This window comes from Macrosteles quadrilineatus, unplaced genomic scaffold (genome assembly GCF_028750875.1).
Source record: "Macrosteles quadrilineatus isolate MER2022 unplaced genomic scaffold, UCM_ALF_1.0 Scaffold_4__1_contigs__length_99947679, whole genome shotgun sequence".
NCBI lineage: Eukaryota > Metazoa > Arthropoda > Insecta > Hemiptera > Cicadellidae > Macrosteles > Macrosteles quadrilineatus.
In genome coordinates, this window is record NW_026542597.1 from 25,043,504 (window position 1) to 25,071,330 (window position 27,827).

At 37.2% G+C, this 27,827-nt stretch overlaps 1 protein-coding gene across 1 annotated transcript in view; it reads right to left on the reverse strand.

Moving 5' to 3' along the window:
- The window catches only part of LOC128991563 (neuralized-like protein 4), a 46,114-nt gene that overhangs the window by 8,630 nt on the left and 9,657 nt on the right, over window positions 1-27,827 (reverse strand). The window contains exons 4-19 of the mRNA XM_054414557.1: window positions 21,714-21,846; window positions 21,063-21,301; window positions 20,576-20,687; window positions 19,061-19,149; window positions 11,149-11,289; window positions 8,691-8,775; window positions 7,880-7,979; window positions 7,175-7,351; window positions 6,946-7,036; window positions 6,099-6,331; window positions 5,127-5,320; window positions 4,524-4,604; window positions 3,841-4,049; window positions 3,439-3,584; window positions 2,539-2,665; window positions 353-479 (exon numbers count right to left, since the gene is read on the reverse strand). Coding sequence (XP_054270532.1) covers window positions 353-479; window positions 2,539-2,665; window positions 3,439-3,584; window positions 3,841-4,049; window positions 4,524-4,604; window positions 5,127-5,320; window positions 6,099-6,331; window positions 6,946-7,036; window positions 7,175-7,351; window positions 7,880-7,979; window positions 8,691-8,775; window positions 11,149-11,289; window positions 19,061-19,149; window positions 20,576-20,687; window positions 21,063-21,301; window positions 21,714-21,846 — 2,284 coding nt within the window. The remainder of the gene's footprint in view (window positions 1-352; window positions 480-2,538; window positions 2,666-3,438; window positions 3,585-3,840; window positions 4,050-4,523; window positions 4,605-5,126; window positions 5,321-6,098; window positions 6,332-6,945; window positions 7,037-7,174; window positions 7,352-7,879; window positions 7,980-8,690; window positions 8,776-11,148; window positions 11,290-19,060; window positions 19,150-20,575; window positions 20,688-21,062; window positions 21,302-21,713; window positions 21,847-27,827) is intronic.

Sequence of the window (27,827 nt, forward strand, 5' to 3'; positions counted from 1 at the left end):
TCCCTTTCTGAAACGTAGTTGAGTTCACTTTGGGAGTCGTCCTCACCGTTATCCTCATACCTGTGCCTCCGAGTATTTTGTTTTTTTCTGCCCTTACTTGACATTATGCGTGGTTTTAGACTTTCAGTTCGATAAAAATCCACTAAGCTGCCACCATGTTCTATTTCTAATACAAGAATATTAAACACACATCTTGTTTCAACAAACTCTATTTCTAACTAAACCAATGTTTACCAAAACATGTTTTCAAAAAACATCTGTCAACAAAAGATATTTAAACACAAATAAATCATATGACTAAAAGAACATACTTAATACAACAGTTTCTAAAAAGAATGATATTATTTAGTACCTGTAATATACCACGTAGGCTCCTTGATGCCGGCTATGGTGGGAGAGAGTTTATCATTGGGACACATACAGGTGACTCCAATAGCCAAACTGCCAGCCCACTGACCAACCCACTGATCTATTGCAACCTACAACATACCCTTATAGTTAGTTACTGATGAAACAATTAAATCTTCTACAACATATTTCATTAACATTTTAATAACAAGGAGTATATATTTAATTCGTTTACAACATAATAAACAGATATGATAGTAATGCTTAGCAATTTAGTAAATGTTAGCCTTTTCATAACCTGTAACGGGTCCAATAAATAATTAAATAAATAATAATAAATAGTAATAATCGAGTATAAACAAATGATTAATTATCGGAACAGTACGGTAACTAAACAAATTATCAATATTCAATTAAATAATGGACGCTCAGTTAGGTAACATGGTGGTTAAATTAGAGTCAAATGGTTTGAAAAAGGATTAATCGTAAATGTTCTAAGATGGCGAGATGAGAGCCCTGTTTGTCGTTGACGAAGCCGAAGGGCGGGATTAGACACAAATCAGTATTCTGCGCACCCATTTGGAGTGGGTTGGAACATAACGTTTTTAAGCTCAAAAACAGAAATTTTCCGTTTTCATGGTGTTTGCAGTTCTATGGTTGAGCAACTGACGCGCACGCTCGATGACGAAGCAAGGCTTCTGCACTTCTTCGCTAGTTTTAATAAAGTACACTTCTACTCTAGTCTTTATCTTGCTAAGAATCATTTTTATGTACTCCACCAGTTAATAGCCACCATGTCAATGTTAATACATAAAGTTTAATCCGGGTTACACCGAGTCAGAACTTTTATTTCTTAGTGAAGATAGTCAAGTCGTGGTCTATGCATTTTTTCTAAAATAACTTAAACGCCGCTTGAGGAGAAGTTCGGCTAGGAGGACGTCACCATGACACCGGCATCGGACATGGGGACTTGCACATCAACTTAGCTAGACTCGGAGTGTGACCTATCTACACTACAGGCTGTGAACCATCTCATCTCACCTCTAACCCTAAGCTAAGTGTTTATACTTAAACTTAGTGCTTATGGCTACTTAAATAGGTACTTTCCTGTTAAAGGGAACATTCATTATTATCGATGGTTTTTTTTATATATATATCGATATTAACAAATTTAAATATATCAGCTGACAACTACGATAAATATTGTTCAGTATCAACAAACAATAATAAAATGAAACTGTTCTAAAAAAATAACCTAACATAACTAACTAAACTTGCTGTAACATTTAAAAATTCCGTGTTTAACTTGCCTTTTCTGTTATCAAACGGTTAGCTTAGCTTAGAAAAGTTTCATTTCTTAATCCATAAAATAGACTGTTTTAGCCTAAACAAGATCAGTTAGTTAGTTCTTGTCAATTTGTAATGGATCGGAAAACAAAAATATCGATATTTTGAGAAAAAAACCATTGATAATAATGAATGTTCCCTTTAACAGGAAAGTACCCTTAAATATTCTATAGTCTAAAGTAAATTTGGTTTCTTACAATGTAAATTAACTTCACTTTCAACAACCAAATTATAAGTACAGATTTTCTGTTGTATAAACTTATTCTAAAATGTAAATTTAAAATATCTGGTTCAGTCTAAATGAAGTTAATAAAACAATCTTTTATGTTCTGAGTCTTCATTATTTATTAAAATGAAATAAGCCCCACCGAACCACACGATTAACCTGAGATAAGAGGAAGGCTCTACTAGCCTAAAGTAAGTGAACTAATAAATTGAACTATAAACAGTATTATTATCATCATTATCAATACATCTCAAATAGTTTTGTACAAAAACCCAGTATTATTAGTTTATTAGTATAGTATGTTCATCTATTTACACTTGACTCTGTACATTGTACTTTGAATTGTATATTATCTCCATTGACCTGGCCTATTGTATGACATGTATACTTAATGGCAATAAACTATTTGAATTTGAATTTGAATTTGAAAATTAAATATGTAACTGGTGTGATTAACCGTGTTGTAGGCCTAACACTAGTCAACAATTAATTTAAAGAAAAGTAGCGCACCATTACAAACCTTAAAAAAAGGTATAGAAATAATTGCTGATTCCAACCACTCCTGATAAATAAGGTATCCACACCAATAACATTTAGTTACAAATAGGTTATTTTACCTCAAACAGATCGTCCAGCCCGAGAGGCAATGCAGTAAACACGAGGCCGTTGTTGGGTTGGTTCTTGTTGCGACGAATCAAACCACAAGGCTCCAACGTTATGTTCTTGCCACAGAATGGACTCAACCTGCACAAATGTCTTTATATTAATAATACAGCTCACTAACAGAATTATTAACGAGGTTTCTAGCTAGTTAGCTACATGTTTTAATTTTGACTTTGAAGAATCTTCAATCAATTTAGAGTTTATGGTCAATGGTAACAGAAAATTAATGCAAATGTTTGAGTTCAGGGTGAATGTAATATCATCAAATTTAGAGAGTATGTTGAACTTTTGTTTGAAAAAAAAATACTGGAATCTGCTTACAACAGCAATTTTTTTTGTACATAACATGGCTTTATTAGTCAGAGTGTCCAAAGGGAATTCGAGGGAAAACTGAATACTAAAGCTACAGGGTATTAGTGAAAAATAAACTATAAATTATAATACATAACTAATATGTAAGGACGCATGGATGTAAGATCAACCTCCCCACACAGAGTTGTAACCTCCCCCCCAATGAACTAAACCAAGCCTCACATATGTTATACAGACCTGCTACAGTGTAGTTCTCCAGGAACTAAAAAAGATAAAATGGATTGTAAATAGTCATAAATTTTTTTCCATGGATATTCTACATTTTGAGACTGTGTCACACCCCAAGACTAATGATCTGCCTATCCCAATTCAAGCTTATATACTCTGTGGGATGGAACCTGTCTCCTGCCGCTTTATCTACCAGGGGCTGGCCTAGGCCTAAAAGGTTGGCCACGTTCCATCATTCAGACTATAATAATCACTCCTAAATACAATATAGATTTGCTCTTATATACTTGGTACAGTCAATGCTGACAACTGACCTGTGCAAAACTTGTGAAGGGGGAGGTTGATTAGGCAGTGCAGTCTGAGCTAGGAACTCTTCAGTGTGACTGTACAAAGTCTGACTGCAGCTGTTCTCATTGCTGGGTGGTTCTGGTGGTCGCTGACTTGGGCTAACGATAGATACCTGGCAAACGAGGATTATATTTCATTTCTTACGTTAGGTAGTTAAAATGTGCAGTCCAACAAGAACTAAAGGGCTAATTTAAGTTAATATCTGCCTTATTAAAGTTTTTAAGGCACTTGTCGAAGCTTGTGCTTAAATTTATAAGTGTATCGTACAGACTATCTTTACACGATCGTTGCTTAAACTACTATTTTACTTTATGGAAATGTCCGCAGTTCCTCAAAGATATGAACTAAGCAGTAAGTTTCCCACCAACCTGAGCACACTGACCGTACAGGTCTATGACAGGGTAAACATGTGGTGGCAACCCAGAGCAAGCCTCTCCTTTGTCTTCCCCATCCAGGTAGTAGTGAAGTGTTCCGTCGACGTGTCGCTTCATCCCCACCACAGCACCTGTCTGTACAGTGTCCAGGTCTAGGGCGTAGTTGTGCTTCAACGTCACTCCGTTCTGCATCACTGACGAACCTGAAGCATGAAATCTTCTTGAGTGGTTGATAACTACATCTAAATCCCTATTAGCTATAAAATGAAGATGATGGATAATTTTTAGGTAGCCTCTTTTGTCAATTAACATAAACCATTATTGATAGCTCAATGGCATATGGGTCTGGTAACGATATTGCTTGGAATCGAACTATTGTTCTAGTCATGGTTCTTGGACTTATCGCATCTGACTTTGATGCACAACATACAATATTTTGCAAAATGATCATTTATTTTACTCTCATCTATTTGGCACAGCTCAATATCAATATTATTGTCAAATGCATCTTTAACTTATATTACACAGTCTACAGGACTCAGCATCTTTATCATGTTAACAAATAAATAGCCTAGTACAAGAAGGGCATTACATTACAATGATTTCATCTTAAATAAATGCAATTGCAGTATGTACTAGTAAAGTATTATTTAGAATTACAAAGTAAGGGTAATCACCAGAAAGCATCCAAGTGTCATGGTCCAGATCAGTCATTGTCCCAGGCAGTTCTAGGTCTTCTGGTCTGATGGCAGTCACTCCTGTAAACATTGCAAAGCGTACAAGATGGATACATGTAAACACTGACCTTGAATAATCTTGGCTTTGCCTTTTGTGGATTGAAACTATTATAACGGCAGCCAAGCAAATTCATCTCACTTATAAACAAGGTTTAAAAAAAACTCAATAGTAAAAAGTTTACAAAAAAATGTTCAGGAATTCATGAGTGTTTAGTGATTTCTCAAGACGTTTAGGTGATCTTATGTTTTAAGATCAAAGACCTTTAAGAGTCCTTGGAGCTTAGCTGTTTCACCTCATAAAACAATTTCACAACTAAAAAGAAAATTTCTAATTTCGCAGAGCCTTAGATATTTAAATTACAATCACTTTAGTATTTGGACAAATATTTATAGATTATATGTAACCCTTCAGCGCCTGTTTTAAATTAATCTCAAATGGCTGCCAGCCTCCAAGGACTCTTTACCTTAGACTTGAAATATCATCTGACTTAACAAAATTATCAGGCAGTTTCATTAACTTGTTTTCATGAAAAATATCTTTACCAGCCTCTATAGAGCCAGACCATCTGTCAACAATCTTCTCAATGACAACAGCGAACATCTCGTCCTCGTTGAGTGCTCGATTGCTCATCACGATGGCATCGTTGAACTCCCCAAGTGCTCGAGGTCGCGAGGCTGTCCTTCCTCCGTTGGAAACTCTAGCGTTTCGACCGTGAACATGGTGGAAATGGAGGTCCCTGCAAACACCAATGTTAATATTTAATTAAAAATTATTAAGTTGTAAAATTCAATTGGATTTGAGTAATGGAAAACTAGTTTTGAAATTATAAGTTTTTGGGTGAATCAAGATGCATTGCATTTTAAAGTCGTTTGCAGGTAAACTATGTGTCCATTACTTAATTTGACATTTTAGAACCTACTCCACGTCCCGGTTTTGCCAATTTTAGAACCTACTCACGTCCCGGTATTGTCATCACTGTTTTTGCTATTATAAGGAAGAAGTAAACCCTGACTACTAGCTTATCTTCAAAAACAAAGCTCAACAGGTCAACTACCTATACATCCTGCATTCATATCCAGCTTAAAATACACACCCATACAATTTTCCAAGTTCACAATGCCGTGCAGTACGGAATTTCTATAAGCTAAGTATTTCAAAAAGCCAGTGGATTTTAAAAAATCAGGAACTACAATATGCTCTTTTGACTTTGAACTTTTTCTTGCTTTTTTTACTACTTTTAAGTACCCCAAAGTTAAAAAACAAATTAAAAAATTAAAACTCCATACTTGAAAAACCTAGTTACAGAAATAAGTAACTACGGTAAAATGTACTTTAGACCCATCACAAAGGTCGTGAGGACAGTTGCACAACCTGCACAACAAAAAGAATTTTTAGAAATGTTAATGACACACCTATCTCCTATTAGACCTGTATGGTGAACGTGGGATAGAGCAAGGGTGGCGTTGCTGCTCAAAATAATAACGTAAGCTATATTTTATCAGTGGATGACTTACGCGTGTGTCTGTCTGTTGCGGGACGTGAGGCTGGTTACAGGAGTGTCAGGACTGTTTAGACAACACACACAGTTGTAGTCCACTATGGTGGCCTGAGCTGCCTGTCCGTACAGGTCGATGACCCCGTACACCCGCGGAGGGATGTTAGTGGCCGCCTCCCCTTGGTCCACACCGTTCACTAGGAAATGTAGAGTGCCACTCTCTCTTAGCACTACACCTACTCTGTCTCCCACCTGGACAGAATCATGTTTGTGATAGATCTGAAATGTATAACTACAACACAAGAATTAAGCATAATGTAGGTTTATCCAGAGTTAAACTTGATTTTTTTTTCAATAAACTCTCAGCCTCTCTGAGAGCTAGGCTTAAAGTTTAAATAATTCAAGATAACTCTCAATATGCGTTAGACAAATGTTTTACCCATCCAGGAAATTTATAAGATTTGAAAATCATGAAATATGAGAGTTCAAATAGGTTGTGCAGTACATCACCAAAATTGCCTAGGTTTGGAATGGTCTGATACCTCTGATGTTCTTGAGTAGTGGATCTTTGAATTTATTTTTCATGAAAACAATATATATTTAGTTTTAAATCCAAATTTTACTGTTAAACATGGATTAATTTGTGAGGATACTATGTAAACTTTTAATTTTTGTAGTATTACTATTTGTGCAAAACTGTGTTTAGACTTTTTCCATATTAATATTTTGAATACTGTTTCAGAAAATTACAGTTGATTTCTTAAGTACTTTCCCTAATAACTTTCGATTGTGGTAAGCTGTTTGAGCTTTGTAAGGATTGTATCAAACCCAGACTAAATGTAGACTTTACACTTTAAACAGCTTACCTGTAACCTGTCCAGATTTTGCCCGTACTCGTCAATGATTGTTGTGCCGTTGTGCATTACTCCATTGCCTGTCATCATCCATGTACCAGATCTGTAATGTTAAATTTGGTTAGTAATTTACGAAATGAACAATTTTAAAAGGCCTGGAGAAATAGACATAAAAATAGACATAACCTCTTATTGATTCTACAAAAATAAAAATTTACAAGTAGTGAGACATAACACTGACCTGACATTGGTCATAGTGGAAGGGTACTCCAGCTCTGTAGGCGAGTGGGTGGTGACTCCGATCTCTATAGAGCCGGCCCACTTGGTCACCATCTTGTCCAACCTAACCTCAAACAACTCGTCTGGTTTGAGCGGACGATGCGTTAACACTACACCATTGTTGAAATCATCCATTGCACTGCAGAACAATCAATGTTTTGTACAGTTTGTTTCTTGACATGTAAACATAATATTGTTGCATATTATGGTAGAAACTATTGACCTTATTTTAAATAGTGTGACTAGCCCAGTAGTTAGGCTTTTGTCCTGGAGGTCTGGATTTAAATATAGACACTTAAACACTAGTCTCAAATATTTCCAACGAGAAAAGTTATGCTGCCCACTTCCTGCAGATCCAGTACGGTTAAACTGTTAAGCTGATAAAAATTGTCTGGTTAAAGAGATGTCACTTCTGCCGAATGTAGTCCAGCTAAACCTATATCTAATTAGAAGATGTTAGGTTAAAAGGTGTCCGGATAAGAGGGAGTATACTGTATCACAAAACTTAACACTTATATTTTGTCTTAATTTGTGTATCAATTATCTCCTGGACTCTTTTTCAGGTAAGCTAGCTGAAATCTATTTCATAACAATTCCTAACCAGCTAGTTGGCTTTTCTTTAAAATATTAGTTACGCTTAAAACTGTATTGTTTGTTCAGCACTCACTTTGGCCTGTGCGCAGTTCTACTGTTGTTGATGACAGCTGCATGTCCTCCACACTTAGTGTGGAACATAAGTCGGTCTACAGCGTCTTCTTCTGGCATATCTGTGTGGCAAATGTTTGTATATTAGTTCCTCATTGAATGTTTTAGCATTACAATATACTAAGTTCATACAAAGCTGTAAGCTGAATGTATTTTATAGTGAAAAGGTGTTAAATGGGTGGGACAATAAACTTTCTGACTACGATAAAAAGATTCCTTTGTCAGGACCACCTAAACAGCCCAGTGATCAAGAATAGCTGAGCTGACAACAGCTCACAATGTGTCCGATCCGGATAAGCAATCTCCCGTGTATCAAATGAAGGTCAATAAATCTTTGGAACAGAATTAAACTTAATTTGACAAACATTTACAGTACTGTTGTTCATATTTTTTTCCTCCCTATATTTAATAACTGCATTTTAAAGAGAGCCTCCTTTAAAATGCAGTTATTAAACATAAAGATTATACAAAAATCTAGTTAACCTGCACAGTAAACCACAGATTTTACTGCGCCATGTATCTCATGTACTCTGTTTTTTATCCTTGAACGATATTTTAGCCGGAATAGTGGATTTGGATTAAATAAAAATTTGCGGTTAGGTGGAATATGTGTAACAAAGCAAATATTAGTTTATTTTCAGAAGATCATCATATCACTTATAATTTTTTCAATAATATTATGAAAAAGATATCATATAAGGCCACTATATATCATGAAACCAAATTCAACATTATAACTGAGTGCACAGTCAGTATGAAACAAAACTACTCACCATTAAGAGTGTGTTCTCTCAGTGCTGTGTTCCTCCTGGTTATAAGATTGTGTTCTTCTCTCTCATCTCGATCGACTATGGTCACCTGCAAATTAAACAGTTACAAATGTAAGTATTAAATTTCATATTAAACTTCAGACATAAATCGTTAGTTGCTGAATGAATGATAAATTTTCCGCTATGGTAAACTTGCAGATTAGTAAGGGGTTGGGTAATAGCTCAAATATATAATTGAATTTTGCAACTACACATACTTATAATATATGCACAAACCACCCAATACAGTAATATGAGGCAGGATATAGAAAACCTTGTGGATTAAGACCAATTTAAGTAGTTAAATTACACACTTGGTGATCCAGCCTTGTGCAAATCAGTCAGATACAGTAATTATTTAGTAGTATTTCAACCACAATAACTAACAGATAACCATTTTTTTTATGTAGGCCTATGTAAACAAAATTGTATCATGGCCATCTGTTTTGATGTAAACAAATGTAAACTTAAAACATTTCAGATGATTGACAACAGAGTTCAGCACAAACTATGAAATTTTTAAATAGTCACAAATTGCGCAGTTTCTTACACTCTGTTTTTGTCAGAATTCTTTGTTACTGAGATGGTTGAGGGCACATAACAAATCCTAAAGCTTACAATAAGTTCTCCAATCAGGTTGACTGAATTAAAAAAAGCCAAAATATTTGTCATAACCGATAATTTTTCAGCACAATCTATCATTGGCTCACTTCTCCTACCTCCATTTTGATTTATAAACTGGCAACTTTAACATAGGGATGGAATGTCTATTTCTATCAAATATCTAATTTAAAAAATGCCTGTTTAAAAATTTGCTGCACTTTGTAACATATTTAGAGTCCATGCAGGAGATTGGAGATGTGTCTCACTCCTTTTCCAACAAAATTACTAATTATTATGCTGTATAACAAATATTAAAAAATCCAGAGATTGGACCATTCCCTTACTAGAAATGTAAAAACAAATACTGCTGACAATGAAAGGATGAAGAAAAAAATGCTATAAAAAATACATTTCAGAAACCTATTTATTTTAAATTACTATTACTTTTATTTTTCATATTTTATTAGATCAATTAATTTGCTAAAAAAATTTTGTTTGAACTCATTTTTAATAATTTAACATATTTGTAGGTGATATAATGCTGTTTATCCCTCAGAATTCCAGGTAGTTATCATAGTGAAATAGTTGAAGTATTCTCAAAGTAATATGACAATCAGTGGATGTTTAGTTTCTATAGAAACAAATTTTCTACATTATTCAGCCATTATCATACAACAGAAGCAGTAATATTTTGTTGAAATTTAATCCAGTAAAAAGGAAAAACTGAGAAACATGATGGAAAACGGAATACAATGAAACCAGTGAAGAAATCCAGAAAAGAATTACAAGGACCAACAAATACCAAGGATCTTTGAAAGAAGGAAGATCCTCAAATATGTGAGATTGCATGGAAATATGCTTCATTAAAGAAAAGAAGATACAATCCAGCAAGCAAAAGGGGATTATCATAAACGCAGAATGATGAATACATGGAAGAGAATCTGAACAATGGAGGATGAACTGGAAGTGAAGACTCTGGAGGAACAGAATCGGAGAAATTGCGATGTAGAAACTATTATTGGAGAAGAATTCTAGCAAGACTCAAAGCACCTGTAGTGCAGCAAAAGAAAAAGAAGAAAAAGTCAAATATTGAAGAACGGACTAATATTAAGTATAATCTTGTATAATTAATTGTATACTATAGGTAGTTTGTTAGGATAACCTAGTATTAAGTATCTTTGTATTAATTTTAATCAACCGAGTGAGGTAGCATCATGCTATTTCACATTCGGGAGGTCTGACTATCAGGCCGACCATTCTGAGGAGAGTTTGTACGGTTTCTTTCCTCACTTAGGCAAATGCCGGAATGGTTCCATCAAGGGCCGTACCCCGCCAGGCAGAATGGAAGACAGGACTTGGTCCTAATTCTGCTTGGTTTATGAAACCCCAATTAGGAAATAAAAACATTAGATCAGATCTATTTTTACTCTTTTCCTTTCATTTGTTGCACATTATTTAAACTAAGTACGATACATTCATCCCTACTTTCGTATGGTCGCCATTTCAAAGTTAAGTACAGTAAAGTAGCATATGTCTATAACAGGTAAAAAAATTCTATTAAAAAGTTTGGAGAATGATTCAAGTACGGTACTTAAAAGTTGGAATAATTTGATAAAATGCTTACAAGGTAATTACGGTTATGAGGTGCATGATGGTTAACAACAGAAGTATCATATCAGTAGTAATAGAAATTATGCAAAATAATACCTCTTAGGTTGATCATTTTCCAACATGCGTATTCTTTTTATTTAAAAAATTTACACAGTTATGGTTTATCTTATTTGACTAAGATTGAAAAGTTGACATTTGAAATTATTACCTTCACTGTCATCCCGTAGAGGTCGACTACGCCCCAGACCAATGTAGGAACTTTGGTGGCCGCTACACCTTGATCTAGTCCGTTTATATACAAGTGCAGATTGCCGTTGGACTTGCGCATCATCCCAATACGATCTCCAACCTAGAATAACATGATACTATACCAAACAGTGTGTTGTTAGTTGACTATAAAGTAATCTATATATTTAATACGCGACATAAAACTTTGTGAACAATAAGGCTTTTTTGTTTTAAGATTTAACCCCACATATTATATACCAAAATGTTCGTCTAGGTGTGTAGATGTGCAAACTGGCTTTAGATTTTAGAAATATGTCTTTTTAAAGGCGTGGGCTGCCCTCACAACAATTATACTGATCGGAGTCAAGACTGATCACCTTGACATAATTTCTTGGTAGGGATGCGCGCTCCTAACCAGCCGATACCAATTGTTCAGCATGGCTGTGTTGCATTTTGCCTTGCCAGATTGAAGGCACTAAGGAAATTCCAAGTTAGTGGTCAGCATGGCCTACGTGAGTAATGACTAGGTCACGTGATGGCTGAGCCTGCTGCAACCGGCATAGAGTCCAACGGTCTAAGGAGCCTCTACTTGACCCTCACTCAGCCCTGGGATTTAATTAGAGCAAGTTAACCTGAATTTCTACCTGAAGACCCTCATCTCACACTTTGAGGATTTTTGCAACTTTTGCGAAGAGGTGAGGCAGATAATAAATTTGTATTTCTAATTTTTGGTTTAAAAGAATTTTTTTTTTTTTTTTTTGTGACTATCTGCCCTCACTGAACCCCCCTTCTCCACTGAAGCTAGCAGGAGCGATTTGGAACGTCACAAATGGCGCTCAACAACGTGGGGCATTTAGCACTTCTTCAACTCACCTGGTGCTAGGATTATAGAGATTATTTTTGGAAGTTTGCCATACTCTGATATTGAAGGAAGTTATCTGGTGGCTGCCCAGAGGTTGATATATTGTGTTTACTGTGACCTAGAGGTAGTTTAAACAGGTTTTGGATTATTTTTGCGGGTGTTTGTATAACTAAGATTTTCTGCTGTTGGTTAAAACTTTGAATTTGCACTCAACATGACAGCTAACCACCTTAGGAAGGATGAAGTCGCATATGAGTTGATGATAAGAGGTGTTGACCATGTGGGTACTGCGGACGACCTTAGAATACGACTTAACCGATGTTTCTCAACTAATGTTCCGGTGAGGGAGTCTTTAGTCAACCAGTTGAACCCTGAGTCAGAATTGGAGAAATGCACTGAAAAACTTGAAGATATTGGTTTACTAGTAGATTCTTATGAGGGCAATGGAAAGGATCATGAATACCAGCGGTTGACTGCAAGGTTGCAACATTTGTATGCACGTATTGAGAGGATTCCTGTCGGAGCTTCAGCGGATGATGGTGAGCAGGGGAAGACAACACTGCTAGAGAAAACCAAGAGTATGCTGGAGTCGTTTAAGGAGAAGAAAACATCTGCGGAGAAAGTAGTACCTGAAGCTGTGTCTGATCCCAAATTAAATTTGGCGGAGAAATCTAACGTTGAATTGGTTGATGAATTTTTGGGTCAGGACAATGGACCAATCAAAGTTGATGCTACAAAGGACCTTGTACAACAAGAGCAGCCTGTCAAGACAAGTACATCTGAAACTTTGCTGCCGGGGCTTCCACCATTGAATTTAAGGAAGGAGGAAATGCTATCTTCTGATCTCCAGCCTACCAAGGAAATGTTTAATGCAAGCGCAAAATACCACAAGACCAACGCTGTTCCAGTGTATAAATGGGGCATCAGATATAACAATGAATCAAAGCAAAGTGTAGGATCATTCCTGGAGAGAGTGGAAGAATTAAGAAGAGCTCGTGGAGTCAGCGAACAAGAGTTATTTGAATCAGCTGTTGATTTGTTTGAGGGATCTGCACTTGTATGGTATCGGTCGACAGTAGGCAGGATAAGCTCCTGGAGGGCTTTATGTACTGAGATGAGAACTGTTTTTCAGGCTCCTGATTATGAGTTCCGACTCCATCATGAAATATTTACCCGAATGCAAGGTGACCAAGAACAAATTGACATGTTTATCGCAGCGATGGAGGGCCTATACTCTAGACTATCGGAGAATGTACCGGAACAGGTGAAGTTAAAGCAGATATTTAATAATCTTAATCCTCAGCTCCAGGATAGACTCGCTATGTTTGACATAAACAGCATTGAAGAACTTCGGTTCATGGGTCGAAAAGCGGAGGCAGGCCGACTGAGATCTTTGTTGCCTAGGTCTGTTTCAGGAAATTCCTCTCCATTGGAGCCTGACTTAGCTTGCGCTCAATACCACAAGCGAAAGACATTCTCGCCCTCAAAGGTAGCAGCGTTACAACCCTCTAGACCTCCTAAGGTCCCCAATGCAAACACTAAATGTTGGAATTGTGGTGTTGTTGGCCATCGTCATGTTGATTGTGAGGAGCCTCGTAAAAGGTTTTGTTACGGCTGTGGTCAACAGGATGTGATAAAGACTAAATGTATAAAATGCTCGCCAAAAAACGAGTAAGGCAGGGGGTCAGCTCGCCAGATCATGTTGACTCCCTTCAAAAACTAAAACCTGAACTCAACAAAATCGATTTCCTACTTCAGTTTAAAGTAAATGATAGGCGTCCATACTTAGATGTTAGGATTTTTGGGAAAAAGGTTAGGGCTTTGTTGGACTCGGGAGCATCCCACACTATACTTGGGAAGGATGGACTTCAGTGGATTAAAAAAGTACCGGCCAAAATGCAGAAGCTAGAAAATCGCTGGATGGAGACCGCTGATGCTCAGAAACATTCAATCACAGGCCAAATGATAGTGCCAATTACCCTGGAAGATAGAACAAAAAATATCCCAGTAATGATTGTGCCATCATTGCAGCATAGCTTGATCTTAGGTATTGATTTCTGGAATTCAATGCAGATAGTTACCGACATGTCAAATACTTCGTGGGAATTTTCAAGACCGAAAGCAGGTGTGGCCGCAATCAACATTTCAAGTGGTATAAAATCTGAGGAGTATCTCAGTGAGGAAGAAAAGGAGGAGTTAGGAGATTTCATTGAGAAGAATTTTAAGAATGAAGATACTACTCTCGGACGGACTAACCTGGTGGAACATTTAATAGACACTGGTGATGCTACACCAATAAAACAAAGATATTACCCTATGTCACCAGCCCGCCTCCAAGAAGTCTATGATGAGCTAGACAAAATGTTGAAACTTGGAGTTGTCCAACCCTCGAAAAGTGGATGGTCCTCACCGATTGTTCTCATCGACAAGCCGGATGGTACGAAACGCTTTTGCGTAAACTATAGGAAATTGAATTCAGTAACTAAACGTGATGCATACCCCCTCCCATTTGTCACGACAATTTTGGATCGCTTGAGAGATGCGCAGTACCTGTCATCTATTGATATCAAGTCTGCCTATTGGCAGATCCCATTGGCACCAGAAAGTAGAGACAAAACGGCTTTCACTGTCCCTGGCAGAGGGCTCTATGAATTTATTACTATGCCTTTTGGCTTACATAACGCTCCGGCGACATGGCAGCGATTCATAGATTCGGTGATAGGAGCAGATCTAGAGCCAAACGTATTCGTGTACTTGGATGATATTGTTGTTGTCACATCGTCTTTTAAGCACCACCTACAGGTATTGGGGAAGATAGCTGAACGCCTAAAAGCAGCCAAATTGACAGTTAATGCTGACAAGTGCAACTTTTGTAGACCAGAGCTCCATTATCTTGGGTACATTGTGGATCGGGCAGGATTAAGAGTTGACCCTGGAAAAGTGGAAGCCATCATTAATATTCCGGTTCCGAAGAATCAAAAGGCAGTCAGGCAGTTCTGTGGAACAGCGTCCTGGTACAGGCGCTTTATACCCGACTTTGCCACACGAATGTACCCGCTGACCAATCTGCTCAAGAAGAAGCAAAAGTTTGAATGGGGAGATGAGGCACAACAAGCATTTGAGGACATCAGAAGCTGCTTAGTAAAAGCCCCAATTCTGACATGTCCGGACTTTTCTAAACCTTTCTCTATTTCTTGTGACGCCTCAGGAGTGGGACTTGGTGCTGTGCTAAGTCAACAGAGTGAGCTTAAGGACCAAATTACTAATGAGCCGCTGGGAGAAAATGTAATTGCCTATGCAAGCCGAACACTGACAAAGGCAGAACAAAAGTACTCTGCTACAGAGCGGGAATGCCTCGCAGTGATCTGGGCAGTTGAGAAGTTTCGGCCCTATGTGGAAGGAACACACTTCACAATCATTACTGACCACTACAGCTTATTGTGGCTTCACAATCTGAGAGACCCTCAGGGGAGACTTGCTCGTTGGGCGCTGCGGTTGCAGCCGTATAGTTTCGACCTTGTGCACCGCAAGGGGAAGGAACATGTAGTGCCTGACCTTCTCTCTAGGACTACATTATTCGAAGAAGAAGAAGGGAAGACCCAAGTCTATGCTGTGGATCACCAGCCTGAAAATCAGAATCACCTGGAATCAGAGGATCAAGAACCCCAAGAGGAGTTAGCTGAAGGAGATGAAGAGGAGAGCCGACGTGACAAGTGGTACTTGAAAATGTGCCGAGAAGTACAAGAGAAGCCTAATGACTATCCCTGTTGGAAAGTTCAGAATGGAAAACTCTGGAAACTTATTTCTACCAAGAAACCCATTGAGGATGACAAGGAAGGATGGAAGAAGGTAGTGGCTAAGGACGATAGAGGAGGAATTTTGTTACAGTATCACGATGAGCCTACTGCCGGACACCTGGGCATCAACAAGACATATGCAAGAATTCAAGAAAACTACTACTGGCCCAAGATGAAGCAAGACATCGCTCGATATGTTAATCATTGTAAGATCTGTCAGCAAGTAAAATATGATCAGCAGAGGCCTTCTGGCTTCATGGGGTCTTATCGTGGGGTTGCTAAGCCCTTTGAGATGATTAGTGCTGACGTCCTCGGACCGCTTCCAAGATCTTCTGCGGGCCACAAGTACTTATTCGTGGTGATGTGTACATTTACCAAATTTCCTTTGTTGTTTCCCTTGAGGGAGATTACTGCGAGCGCCATTGCCAAGAAACTGGAGGATGACGTGTTCATGCTTTTCGGAGTCCCTTCCTACATAATCTGTGACAATGGGTCAGAGTTTAGAGGAAAGCAAGTCCAAGAACTAGCCAGGAGTTATAATATAAAGCTCTTGTACAATGCAAGGAGGCATGCTCAAGCCAATCCGACCGAACGGGTTAACAAAACTTTAGGACCCATGCTTAGGGCTTACATTGGAGAGAATCACCGCCACTGGGACCGTAACATAGCTAAATACGGATTTGCTCTCAGGTCGGCAAAACATGAAGCCACCAGCTACAGTCCTGCATACCTCAACTTTGGACGAGAGTTGATCGCTATCAATGAAGATGCGGATCCAACCAACTCATCGGAAGAAGCTCCCCAAGTAGAAGACTCTTCTGCGTATGGAGATAGGTGGAAGGAACTGAAGAATATCTACAAAGATGTTAATGGAAAGCTTCGGAAGGCTCATGAGAAACAAGCAGAAAGGTATAATCTACGAAGAAGAGAGGTAGTCTTCAAGGAAGGATCCTTGGTTCTAAAGAGAAACTTTCCCATATCTAATGCTGCAGCTCACTTTTCAGCAAAGCTCGCTCCCAGATACACTGGACCCTATCTCATCCACAAGAGAGTGTCACCAGTTGTCTATGACCTTAAAGACTTAAAGGGCAACCCCTTAGGATCATGGCATGTGTCGGACCTCAAACCATACCACTAAACGAAGAGAAAATTGAGGCAATTTTCTTCTGGCGGGGGAGTGTGTGCAACATTTTGCAACAATTATACTGATCGGAGTCAAGACTGATCACCTTGACATAATTTCTTGGTAGGGATGCGCGCTCCTAACCAGCCGATACCAATTGTTCAGCATGGCTGTGTTGCATTTTGCCTTGCCAGATTGAAGGCACTAAGGAAATTCCAAGTTAGTGGTCAGCATGGCCTACGTGAGTAATGACTAGGTCACGTGATGGCTGAGCCTGCTGCAACCGGCATAGAGTCCAACGGTCTAAGGAGCCTCTACTTGACCCTCACTCAGCCCTGGGATTTAATTAGAGCAAGTTAACCTGAATTTCTACCTGAAGACCCTCATCTCACACTTTGAGGATTTTTGCAACTTTTGCGAAGAGGTGAGGCAGATAATAAATTTGTATTTCTAATTTTTGGTTTAAAAGAATTTTGTTTTTTTTTTTGTGACTATCTGCCCTCACTGAACCCCCCTTCTCCACTGAAGCTAGCAGGAGCGATTTGGAACGTCACAGTTCCTTCCATAAGGATAACATTGTGATTGATTTGAATGTTATTATATTTTGAAACAGATGTCATTACATTAGTTAAACAAAAATTAAATCCCAGCTGTTTTGTTTGGTTTTGAAATGTAAACAGTTTGCATGTTTAAATAATTAGAAACCCGGCAAAGGAATGTTACCTATATAGGACACGACGGGAGAAAAGTTTTACATTATATTTTCGTTGAAACATGTCAAGGACCCGACGACAAAGAAATATTGCCGGTCGGACACGGTAGTCAACATAGGGCCTGCAATGCAAATCGTAAGGAGCCCAGACGAGGAGCTGGAACAGTTAGTGGCAACGTGTACTTACAAAATTACACTGACAAATACAAGAATTCAGCAGCATTCACTTGGCGAGATGACATTAAAATGTCAGAAATGTGGTGCGCTACATTTTAAAGAAGAACAAAGAGGACGAGGTGAAGGATTTTATTCTGCTGCCATAAAAGAAAAGTGAATCTACCACTAACCAAGAAATCTATTATATCCAGAGCCTACTTAATGGAGCAAATCATTTGAGCAGAAACTACAAAGAGAACATTAGATCGTACAACTCTGCGCTCGCAATGGTCAGCACTCGAGCTAAAATTGAAGAACGGTGGTGGAGGGCCTTTCATGAATAAGGTGCACATTTTATCACTCAATTGGCACCTTTTAACCGTCAGAAAGGGAGAATCCCACATATGCCTAAATTTATATCTACGGACGTCAAACCCGCTGTTCAAGGAAGAATGCTAAACAAAGCTAATGGTTCTTGCAGCACTGAACTCATGCACATTTTGACTCAACATTTGGTTGATTTTAATCCATACGCGCAAGTTTTCAGCATGATTAGTTCCGTCCTGCAAAATACTCCTAATGAACAGCAAAAGAACTTAGAATGCATATAGCCAACGATCGAGCTCAAGACCAACGTCAATACAACGACGTCTATTGACGTTGCTATAATATCCTAATTTATTATTCGTGCAAATTCGCACGGGTTCACCTAGTAAAGAATAATATGCAATATTGACAATTGAAGAATACAAATTGTTTAAATTAGTGATGTGTCGATACCAAAATTTTTCAATTCTCAATACAGATACCGATACCTAAAAAATCGATTGTGTCAGTTGCGGTCATTTTCCGATTGTACGGGCGTACGGGTATTGACTTTTGCCGATTGATTCTCCATTGATACCAACATGCAAGTATGGGTGGTATCAACAATCGGTAACGCGAATCGACACATTCCTGGTTTAATTATGGTGAATGTATGCCTCATCTCGCTATATTGTATCCAGATAACATTTTTAACAGGATTCAAGTTTGTTTTCTACTGAGGAAATAAATTATTTTGGATGGCATTTCACCCTGATAATTTTTTTTTATGTAATAGTTACAGTGCAAATATAGGTGAACAGGTTTATTTTTTTAAATAATTTAAACAACTTTTTAATAAAAAATTGGTTAGATGAAAATTTATCAATAGGTATTTTTTTTTCAATTAGTAACTTTTTGAGAACAAACTAAGCTTACCCGGAGTTCATCAAGATTAAATTCACCATATTCTCTTCTTGTGCCTTTTCCATTGGTTAAGATTCCACATCCTGACATCATTATGGTGCCTGAAATCAAATCATATTGAATTGTCAATTGTCATTAAACTGTTTGAAGTAAAGTAGAACTTTGATTATCCGAATCAACTGTGACCGTCCCACATTAGGATAGTTAAAAATGTGGATAATTAGAATTTTATTGAAGTTGAAGTTTTATTGAAAATACCATTGGAGGCATTTCATACAGTTCTTGAGTGTACAAATTGTTTAGAAGAGGTGAATTTTTCAATTGTCTGTGACGACAGGAGACGATGATAATGCAGCCTATGTCTAGATCACAAAAAAACCGTTTGAAATTACGTCCACGCCACTGCAGGAGTTATTCAACATTTTGCTGCAATCACCGAACACAATGATGATGTTTCCTGACCGCAGGAGACGATGATGATGTCTACTTGACCAAGGAAAATGTTCTGGATTTTGCTACTACCATGGCTTTTGCCTTCTTTAACACGTTTGCTGCGGGCTACTTTATAGTACCTGAGTACTAGAACTACACGCGGCCTACTATAAATGTACCAATGCGTTCCCCTCACTAACATTGCCTCGGTGTAATCCCAGCATTCAGCGGGGAAAGTTGTTGTCGCTGTGTGAAGTGTCGGTATCGTACGTCATTTTGGTGGAATTTTTTTGTAAGTAATTCAGATAATGAGCAAATCGGAGAATCGGAGTTGATTTGATTGGAGTTTTACTGTGATTTGTTTTTAAGTGGGTATTTTCAGTACCTATTTAAGCAATATCCTATTCCATAATAATACGAGATTTTCAAAATGCAACACCTTTAACGCTCATATTACTTTGCAAGTTTGTTCAAAATCTTTCACTACATCATGTTTCAACCAGGTTATCAAACAGACTTAATTAACAGAGCATGTTAGTTTCAATGAGTGAAACTACTGAGTTTCAAGCTTATTGCTTGAACAGTTCAAGCAAAATTGAATTTAAAGTTCGCACATTAATTCAAATTCTTGAGTATATAGTCTTACAAAGCCTATTCTAGTCAGCAACCAACTGTCATTAAAATTCAAATAAATGGATTAGTGATCCAGCCACATTTACTGGATATTTCCACCACTATTGACTGCGGAAGTATGAGCCTCTCTTGGCGTTGAGTTGAGCGCAACTCGATTTCAGTAATGTTACAATCACTAAACATTACTACAACTTAAAACTTCAATCTCCTGAAGTAAAATTAAATTTCAGAAGCAAAGTTGCATCTTTTTGGGGAGACCTTCTTTGAATGGTACTAGGCTAATACTGAAAGCATTTTGTATATTTCATATTTAATACACAACTCTATTCACAAACTTTAAGCGGTTTGAGGGGCTTCCATCCCATCCAATTCACTCTAACTTTGATAAAAAAGCCATAACCTTATTAGCTGATATATGAAGTAGAGGGGGAACTCAAATAAGCTTCCCGTTCTTGGGCCTACCTGTTCGCATGTTGGTCATAGTGGCAGGAAAGTCAAGGCTGTTCGGATTGTGTGCTGTGACCCCTACTTCTATACTGCCTGACCACTTCTCCACCAATCTGTCTATGCGGATCTGAGAGCAAAACCAATTTAAATATAGCCTAGTACTGTAAAATTAATGCATACCAACAGACAAGTGATTTTTTATAACTTAGTTACCTAACACAAAATCAATACCAAATAAGTTCTTCCTTGTCCACTTAATATTATGGACCTGTATCTCGCGGTTTGTCAAAAAGGATGCTTCAAAATTTATCTGAAGGCAACAGTAGGTAATCCATAATCCTTAATCCATACACCAAAACATGAAATATGAAATTAGGCCTAGTAATGTTGTCAACTTTGTGTGTTTTCTACTGTCTGGATCTCTTTTCTGGTAAGTTAGCTATGTATATTGGGACTCCCTAATGTATGACGTATTAGAATAAGCATTATGACAAAGTTTCACCTCAAACAGCTGTTCGTCTTGTAATGGCCGATGTGTCATGACAACTCCGTTGTTGAACTCGTCCAGCGGCCGCAGTCGCTCGGCTGTCCTGGCATTAAAAGACAGCTTGACCAGGGACCCTGTGCGAGAGTGGAAGTGTAGCCTCTCTGCAGGCTCCAGTGACAGGTCTTCTGGTACGCTCATCTCCACATCCAAGTTGGCGACCAAGCTCGTCAGAACTGCCTCGTCCTCCATCTCCACTGTGAGTTAGGTTAGGTTAGATTTGGGAAATAATGTAAATGAGAGAGTAATGGGAGGAGTAAAAAATTATAATCGCTACATAGATTAGGAGAATTGCGGGAGAGAGGCGGTTATTTTAAAAAAACTGGATTGGGGGGGTGTCAAATAATTGATTTTTCGGACAGTCGGTCATTGTTGGAAATAAGAAATTCGATAGTTTAATTTTGATTGATATAATTTAAATTTATTTGTACATGCTTTTATAAATATAATTTAGTCTACAAAACATCTATTTAGTACTAGTTTAAAAACTCAATGTAGCGTTTGTGAAATCAATGGCCTATTTATGGAAGAACAGTAGGCCTACATTAAGAACCTTAACCACTAAGGCTTAGTAATATTTTACTGTGGTTAAACTAGATACAAACTTACGAGGTCTCATTCCACTGGTAACGGTAACTTGAGCAATCTCTCCATAAACATCGACAACAGCAAACACGTTCGGAGGGACATATTCTGCCGCTACACCATATGACACTCCATTTATATAAAAAATCAGCTCTCCCTGAAATAACAATTCTTTATCAAGCATGAGAAAATACCTAAATCGTAGTTAACTGAATAACTAAATTTGCTTCATGTTGTACCAGTAATGAATTGTAGTATATTGTTTCTTTATTGTACACAAAGAAATAGTTCTTCATTGATTTTTTTCTGAATCACACTGTCTATAAATTTTTATGTGAAACGATATTGGTGCAGAATTTTTATGATTTTGTAAATAGGGATTCTTTACGTTACGTGTACCTGTACTAGTTAAACTAAAATTTGTCTGGAGATAAAGTAATGATATAGCCTATCCTATTTTTATACACTAATTTACTAAACACACTAGTAGTTAGAAGGTCTATTAGTAAGTTAATTGACAGTAGTGGTCTCGATAGATACAAAAAATATTGAAACATAGATTATTAATTAGCTTAGATTACTGCAATTAGTTACATTTGCTCAAATACTACGGGTACGCGTCTAATTGGCACCGCGTCAGATTGGCACCGCGACAGATTGGCACCGCTCCTAGAGGTGCCAATCAGTCGTAACAGTACACGACAGATTGGAACCTGGAGAAAGGGGTGGTGCCAATCTGTCGTGGTGCCAAGCTGACGGCTGCCCCAGAGGTGCCAATCAGTCGTAACAGTACACGACAGATTGGAACCTCGAGAAATGAGTGGTGCCAATCTGTCGTGGTGACAAGCTGACGGCGGCCGCAGAGGTGCCAATCAGTCGTAACAGTATACGACAGATTGGCACCGCTGATCACAATGGTGTCGTGCCAGAAGCGACCGTGCCAGGAGCGACCCGTGCCGCTAGCGACCCAAGAATTTGGAGCGGGAGGCGAGTATGAATTAACGCCAAAACTAAACAGAATTTCACTATAAAACCATTAAAACGATTTGCTGTCACATTAAATACATAACAAAGTACTCTTGCGCAGCAGTCCTGCAGACTAAATTTATTCCCATTTGGGGAAGAAATAATAGTTTTTTTATGTAAATTGTATCGTATAATTCATACGAGTATACATTTAACAACACATATCCATAAATAAAATAAGCAAACTATAACAGTTTGTAGTCTCCAGGTGCATTTATTGTAATAGGCCTATTTATTTTTTTATTCGTTCGTGTATGTGTGTGTGAAAGTTTATGGACATTTGTAAACAATGATAAGTATTTTTTTCCAACTGCAATGTTTTTACAATGGTGGATACAAGCCGAAACATGTAAACAACCTACTATTTGAGCTGTTTGTCGGATTATAAGGTATGTAAACCTTTTTATCACATTAAATATTACAGCTCAGGAGCTAGAATGGAAATGAATTATAACCAAATTACTTAAATTACAAATTACATATATTTTATACGAATGGTGTTTTTGCTCTCACGGGGCATCAAAACGAAAAATAAAATAGGTCCCTGGTCTAGGTCTTTCAATGAGACCTACAGTAACAGCTTATTCCCTAAATGGAAAAGAGTATTCTAGCACAACTAAATTAAGAAGATTTTGAGGTTTCTAGTAATAGTATGGCAGCTTACAACCCCTGATGTTGTTGACCTGCTCACGAAAAATGACTAAGACTCTACTAACTCAAAAATAATAATATGAGGCAAGAAAAGGGTAGGAATTTATTGTAGAAAAACTCTATATATTTATAATGACGAAGTTATCTATACAGCTGATGATTTAGATAAAAAAAACTCCCAACAAATTAAAACGCTTATAAAAATTGTGGCTTTTGTTATGTCTATAATCCCGGTTATGTCACAAATATTTTTTCTTTTGCACCTGCTAGTATGTTGTGGTAAATGTACGATTTGTATATTTGTAAATATTTTTTTTATTTAATGATTTAAACTATATAGTCTATTTTTATTGTTTTTCTATTTTTGCACCGTTAGATAAAATGTGTAGGTCAATAACTCCATTGCATTGTTATTGATTATCTGTCATAGGCTATATCACCAAACAGTTTATTGCTCTTAATTCATCTTTATACAAATCTTGTTTTTTTTTTTATTCCAACTGTTACTGTTACACAAATAAAAAAAAACTTTGTTGCCAGACTGTTGATTTTTTATTAAGAAAGTCCCTATTTGATTGGCTGTGTTTTCTGAACTGAAATATGAATTTCCTAAAGATCAATTTCAGTATTTAATTTTAGTTTCGAAATATGTTTTGGAAATACAATTACTTATCTAATGTGCATTAAATTTGGGGAATGGGATTGAATCATTTATAAACATCGGAGGGCCATTTTAAACGTAATGAAATGAAATAAAATAGTCAAATGAAAACAAGCTGTTGTAATTAGGCCTACGCTTTACAACAGGCAGGACGTTGAAGAAAGAGTCCAACTATATATTTCAAATCCTAATCCAAACATAATATGTTAACAATAATTGTTAACACGTCAACTTCATTAAACTCCAAGAAGCCACTATCTCCAAACAGGCTAGTAGCAAAAATCCAAAGTTTGACGACCCGAATGGTTTCTGCTTTTTGAATTTTGAAAATGAACAAGCATTTGACATAAAACCACATTAGGACAGGACGACGTCTGTCGGACCAGCTAGTGTTTTATAAATATCTATTTTTTTTAGTTTAGAATATTTATTTACTGATAGAGGAAATTTCTCACGCACGGACAGTAGCCTATGTGAGGGGGATTTCATATTTAATGACTATGTCAGTATATTATTACATAACTATGGCATAATTATAAAATATGTACTGACAAAGTATTGTAACATAGTATTTTACTTACTGAAATAAACATTATTTTGATTATATTTTAGAAACTACCTCCATGTGAAGTTTTATTTAGATCTTTTGACCTATACAAACACACATCCACCATCTCATATTTACATATTTAATAAATTGAAACTAAAGAAAAGATAAGTTAATTGATTATATTTGGCTTTTATAAAATGATAAAAATTAAGAAAAAATGTTTTATTAAGTTACCACACATAACTCGAGTCTATGCTAGCAGCTGGTAACTAGAGATGCTAAAACAGCTCTTTAGGCGAACATTGGGCTTTTCCAGGTGGTATTATATTACTATAACAAGAATAGGATTTGTTTATAAGCCATTAACACCGATTTCAACAAAACATTGTAAAACCCTTTATCAAACAATGGGTCGCTAGTGGCACTCACGCTACTACCAGGGTCGCTTCTGGCACGATTTTAGCTGGGTCGCTTCTGGCACGGTCGCTTCCGGCACGTAATCCTCTCAATAGGCCCACCTTTTCGTTTTACTTACTAGTCTGATGTTTGAAAACAGAAACGTGTCAAAAATGGGAGGTTGTGTCCTAATTGCGAACAGTCCAGATTGCGAACAAGGGTAAAATCGTCCAGACTGCGAACACCTCAAAAATGCTGTGGACTACCTGAACATGAGTCGTCCAGACTGCGAACAAATATTTTGGTATCTGTAAAGATGGTTTAGTCGCGGTTGTTGAACGTGAGTTTTAATTGCTTGTTTTTTTAATGTTTTTAGCTAATGATTGAGTTGGGAATGTGTTTGAATGATTGATGTTGTAATGTGTATTGTGTAATGCATATACATGTTATTTCGGATGTAAGATGTATGTAAGTATTGTATTTGTTTTAGTTGCTATTTAAATGACTCGTTGACGATGTTTTTTTACGTAATGATTGAGTTTGGAATGCGATATTGGCAAATGCATGTTATTTCGGCTAATTATGTTAAACTCTAGTATTATCCTATACTCTAATACGAGCAATGTTTGCTTGTATGTATGCTTGCTTGCTTGCAGAAAGATCTCGAAAACGGCTCCGACGATTTTCTTCAAAAATTGTAAATAGTTTATTTTTGGCCTAAAATCGACTTTACTGCAGTTAGAACTGCCAACAAAAATCTAATTACGTGGAAAAATGAAACTGAAAGTCACATTTTAACATTAGTCTTATGGGTTGCTAAGTAACCATGTTGGTTGAATTGAATAACAAGGAAAAAGTAAACAAACGACTTGTAAGTTGTAACATGTGTTCATAAAGGCATCTACCCACAGTATACTAGAAATTACATTGACAGTACAAAAGGAAAGATATCACTTGTTCCTATTGAGCAAAGATTATACTGAACCTTACTCGATACATTGTAGGCCTAGTTTTGTTTTATTACTCTGAGATTGTCGTAAAGGCATAGGGAGTATGTTTTATCTATGGTAAAGGATAGCAGAGTGCGGAGTGTGGGATCTGTTATGAAAAATTACCCATCCTTATGGAACAGCTTAAGCCAATTTTATTGTTAGTTCTGTCCGGTTTTCTGTAGATGTCGTGCTTTGTTTGCAATTTGTTTCTTGCAAAAACACAACATCTACAGAAAACCGGACAGAACTAACAATAAAAGTGGCTTAAAGCTGTTCCATAAGGATGGAAAAGGTATTTGCAATCCTAAAATGCTATGGGAAGATAAGGAAACAGGTCCGTGACGTAGGAAGTGGTGAAAGAAGTAGTAAAGGCAAACAGTCTGGAGTGTGCGATCTGTTTATGACCATTAGATTAAGGTATTTGTGATCCTAAAATTCTATGGGAAGGGAGGGAAGCAGGTCCGTGACGTAGGAAGTGGTGAAGGTAGTAGTAAAGACGAGCAGTCCGGAGTGTGGGAACTGTTTATGGCGATTAGATTAAGGTATCTACAATCCTAAAATGCTATGGGAAGGGAGGGAAACAGGTCCGTGACGTAGGAAGGGGCGAAGGAAGTAGTAAAGGCGAGTAGTCCGGAGTGTGGGAACTGTTTATGATGATAAGATTAAGGTATCTACAATCTTAAAATGCTATGGGAAGGGAGAGAAAAAGGTCAGCGACGTAGGAAGTAGCGAAGGAAGTAGTAAAGGCGAGCAGTCCGGAATGTGGGAACTGTTGTTAATGACGATCAGATTAAGGTATCTGCAATCCTGAAATGCTATGGGAAGGGAAGGAAACAGGTCCACGGCGTAGGAAGTGGTGAAGGAAGTAGTAAAGGTGAGCAGTGTGGAGTGTGGGAACTAGAAACCGTTTGTAACAGTTAGATATATGTATCTGAAATTGAAATACTGAAATGCTATGAGAAGGGATGGAAACATGTCCACGACATAGGAGATGGTGAAAGAAGTAGTAAATGCTTGCAATGCTTCGTAACTGGTAACACTACTTGAATTAAAACCAGTCTTAATTTGTATTATAGTTTACTCTTTTTTATCCGGCCAGAGTACGTGCTGGTTATTGTTATTTGAATTTATCATTAAAATATAGTAATTATGAGGCTATAACATCTACCTAAAGTATTCTTAAACCATTACTTTGGAAATAGCCTAGTAAATTCTGATTAAACGAATTTGTGCTTGACCAATAATTTAGGAATGAATAATTATAGGAACTTAAGGGTAAAGGTTTTCATTAGATAACATTTTATGTCGGCAATATTACAGTTAAAAAACTAAACGAAACAAAACAATCGATTTAATTTAAGATATTTCCAATAATATACTACTGCGACAACATACTTTCAGAAAAACCTAAGTTATTCTTATACAAAAAGTATTTTTAAATTTAAACAAAGCCTATGTAAAAATACACTACTTTTGAAGTAAATTTAGCCCAGGCACATTGTCATTTGGCAAAAATATCACTTTCAGCAATAAGCTCCTCACCCATCTAAGCCGGAAATGCACAACATAATATATTGTTCTTAAGAATAAGTTTCAAGAATGGTATGCATTGCTCCTAAATAGTACGAACGTCCGGTACTAGTATTGAGTCATTCAATATCATAACTCAACCACGAGAGAAAATTCCATGTGTTTCCGTAGGACGAAGGGTGAATCACCGGTAGAGGATCAAGACAAATTACGTAGAACCATGCATGTTTTAAGCAATAGTCGTCATGCCTTCAAAGCTATTTTAAAATTATACAAACTATACCTGCAAAACAAAATACTGTACATCATAGAGAGCAAGTTTAACTGTCTCA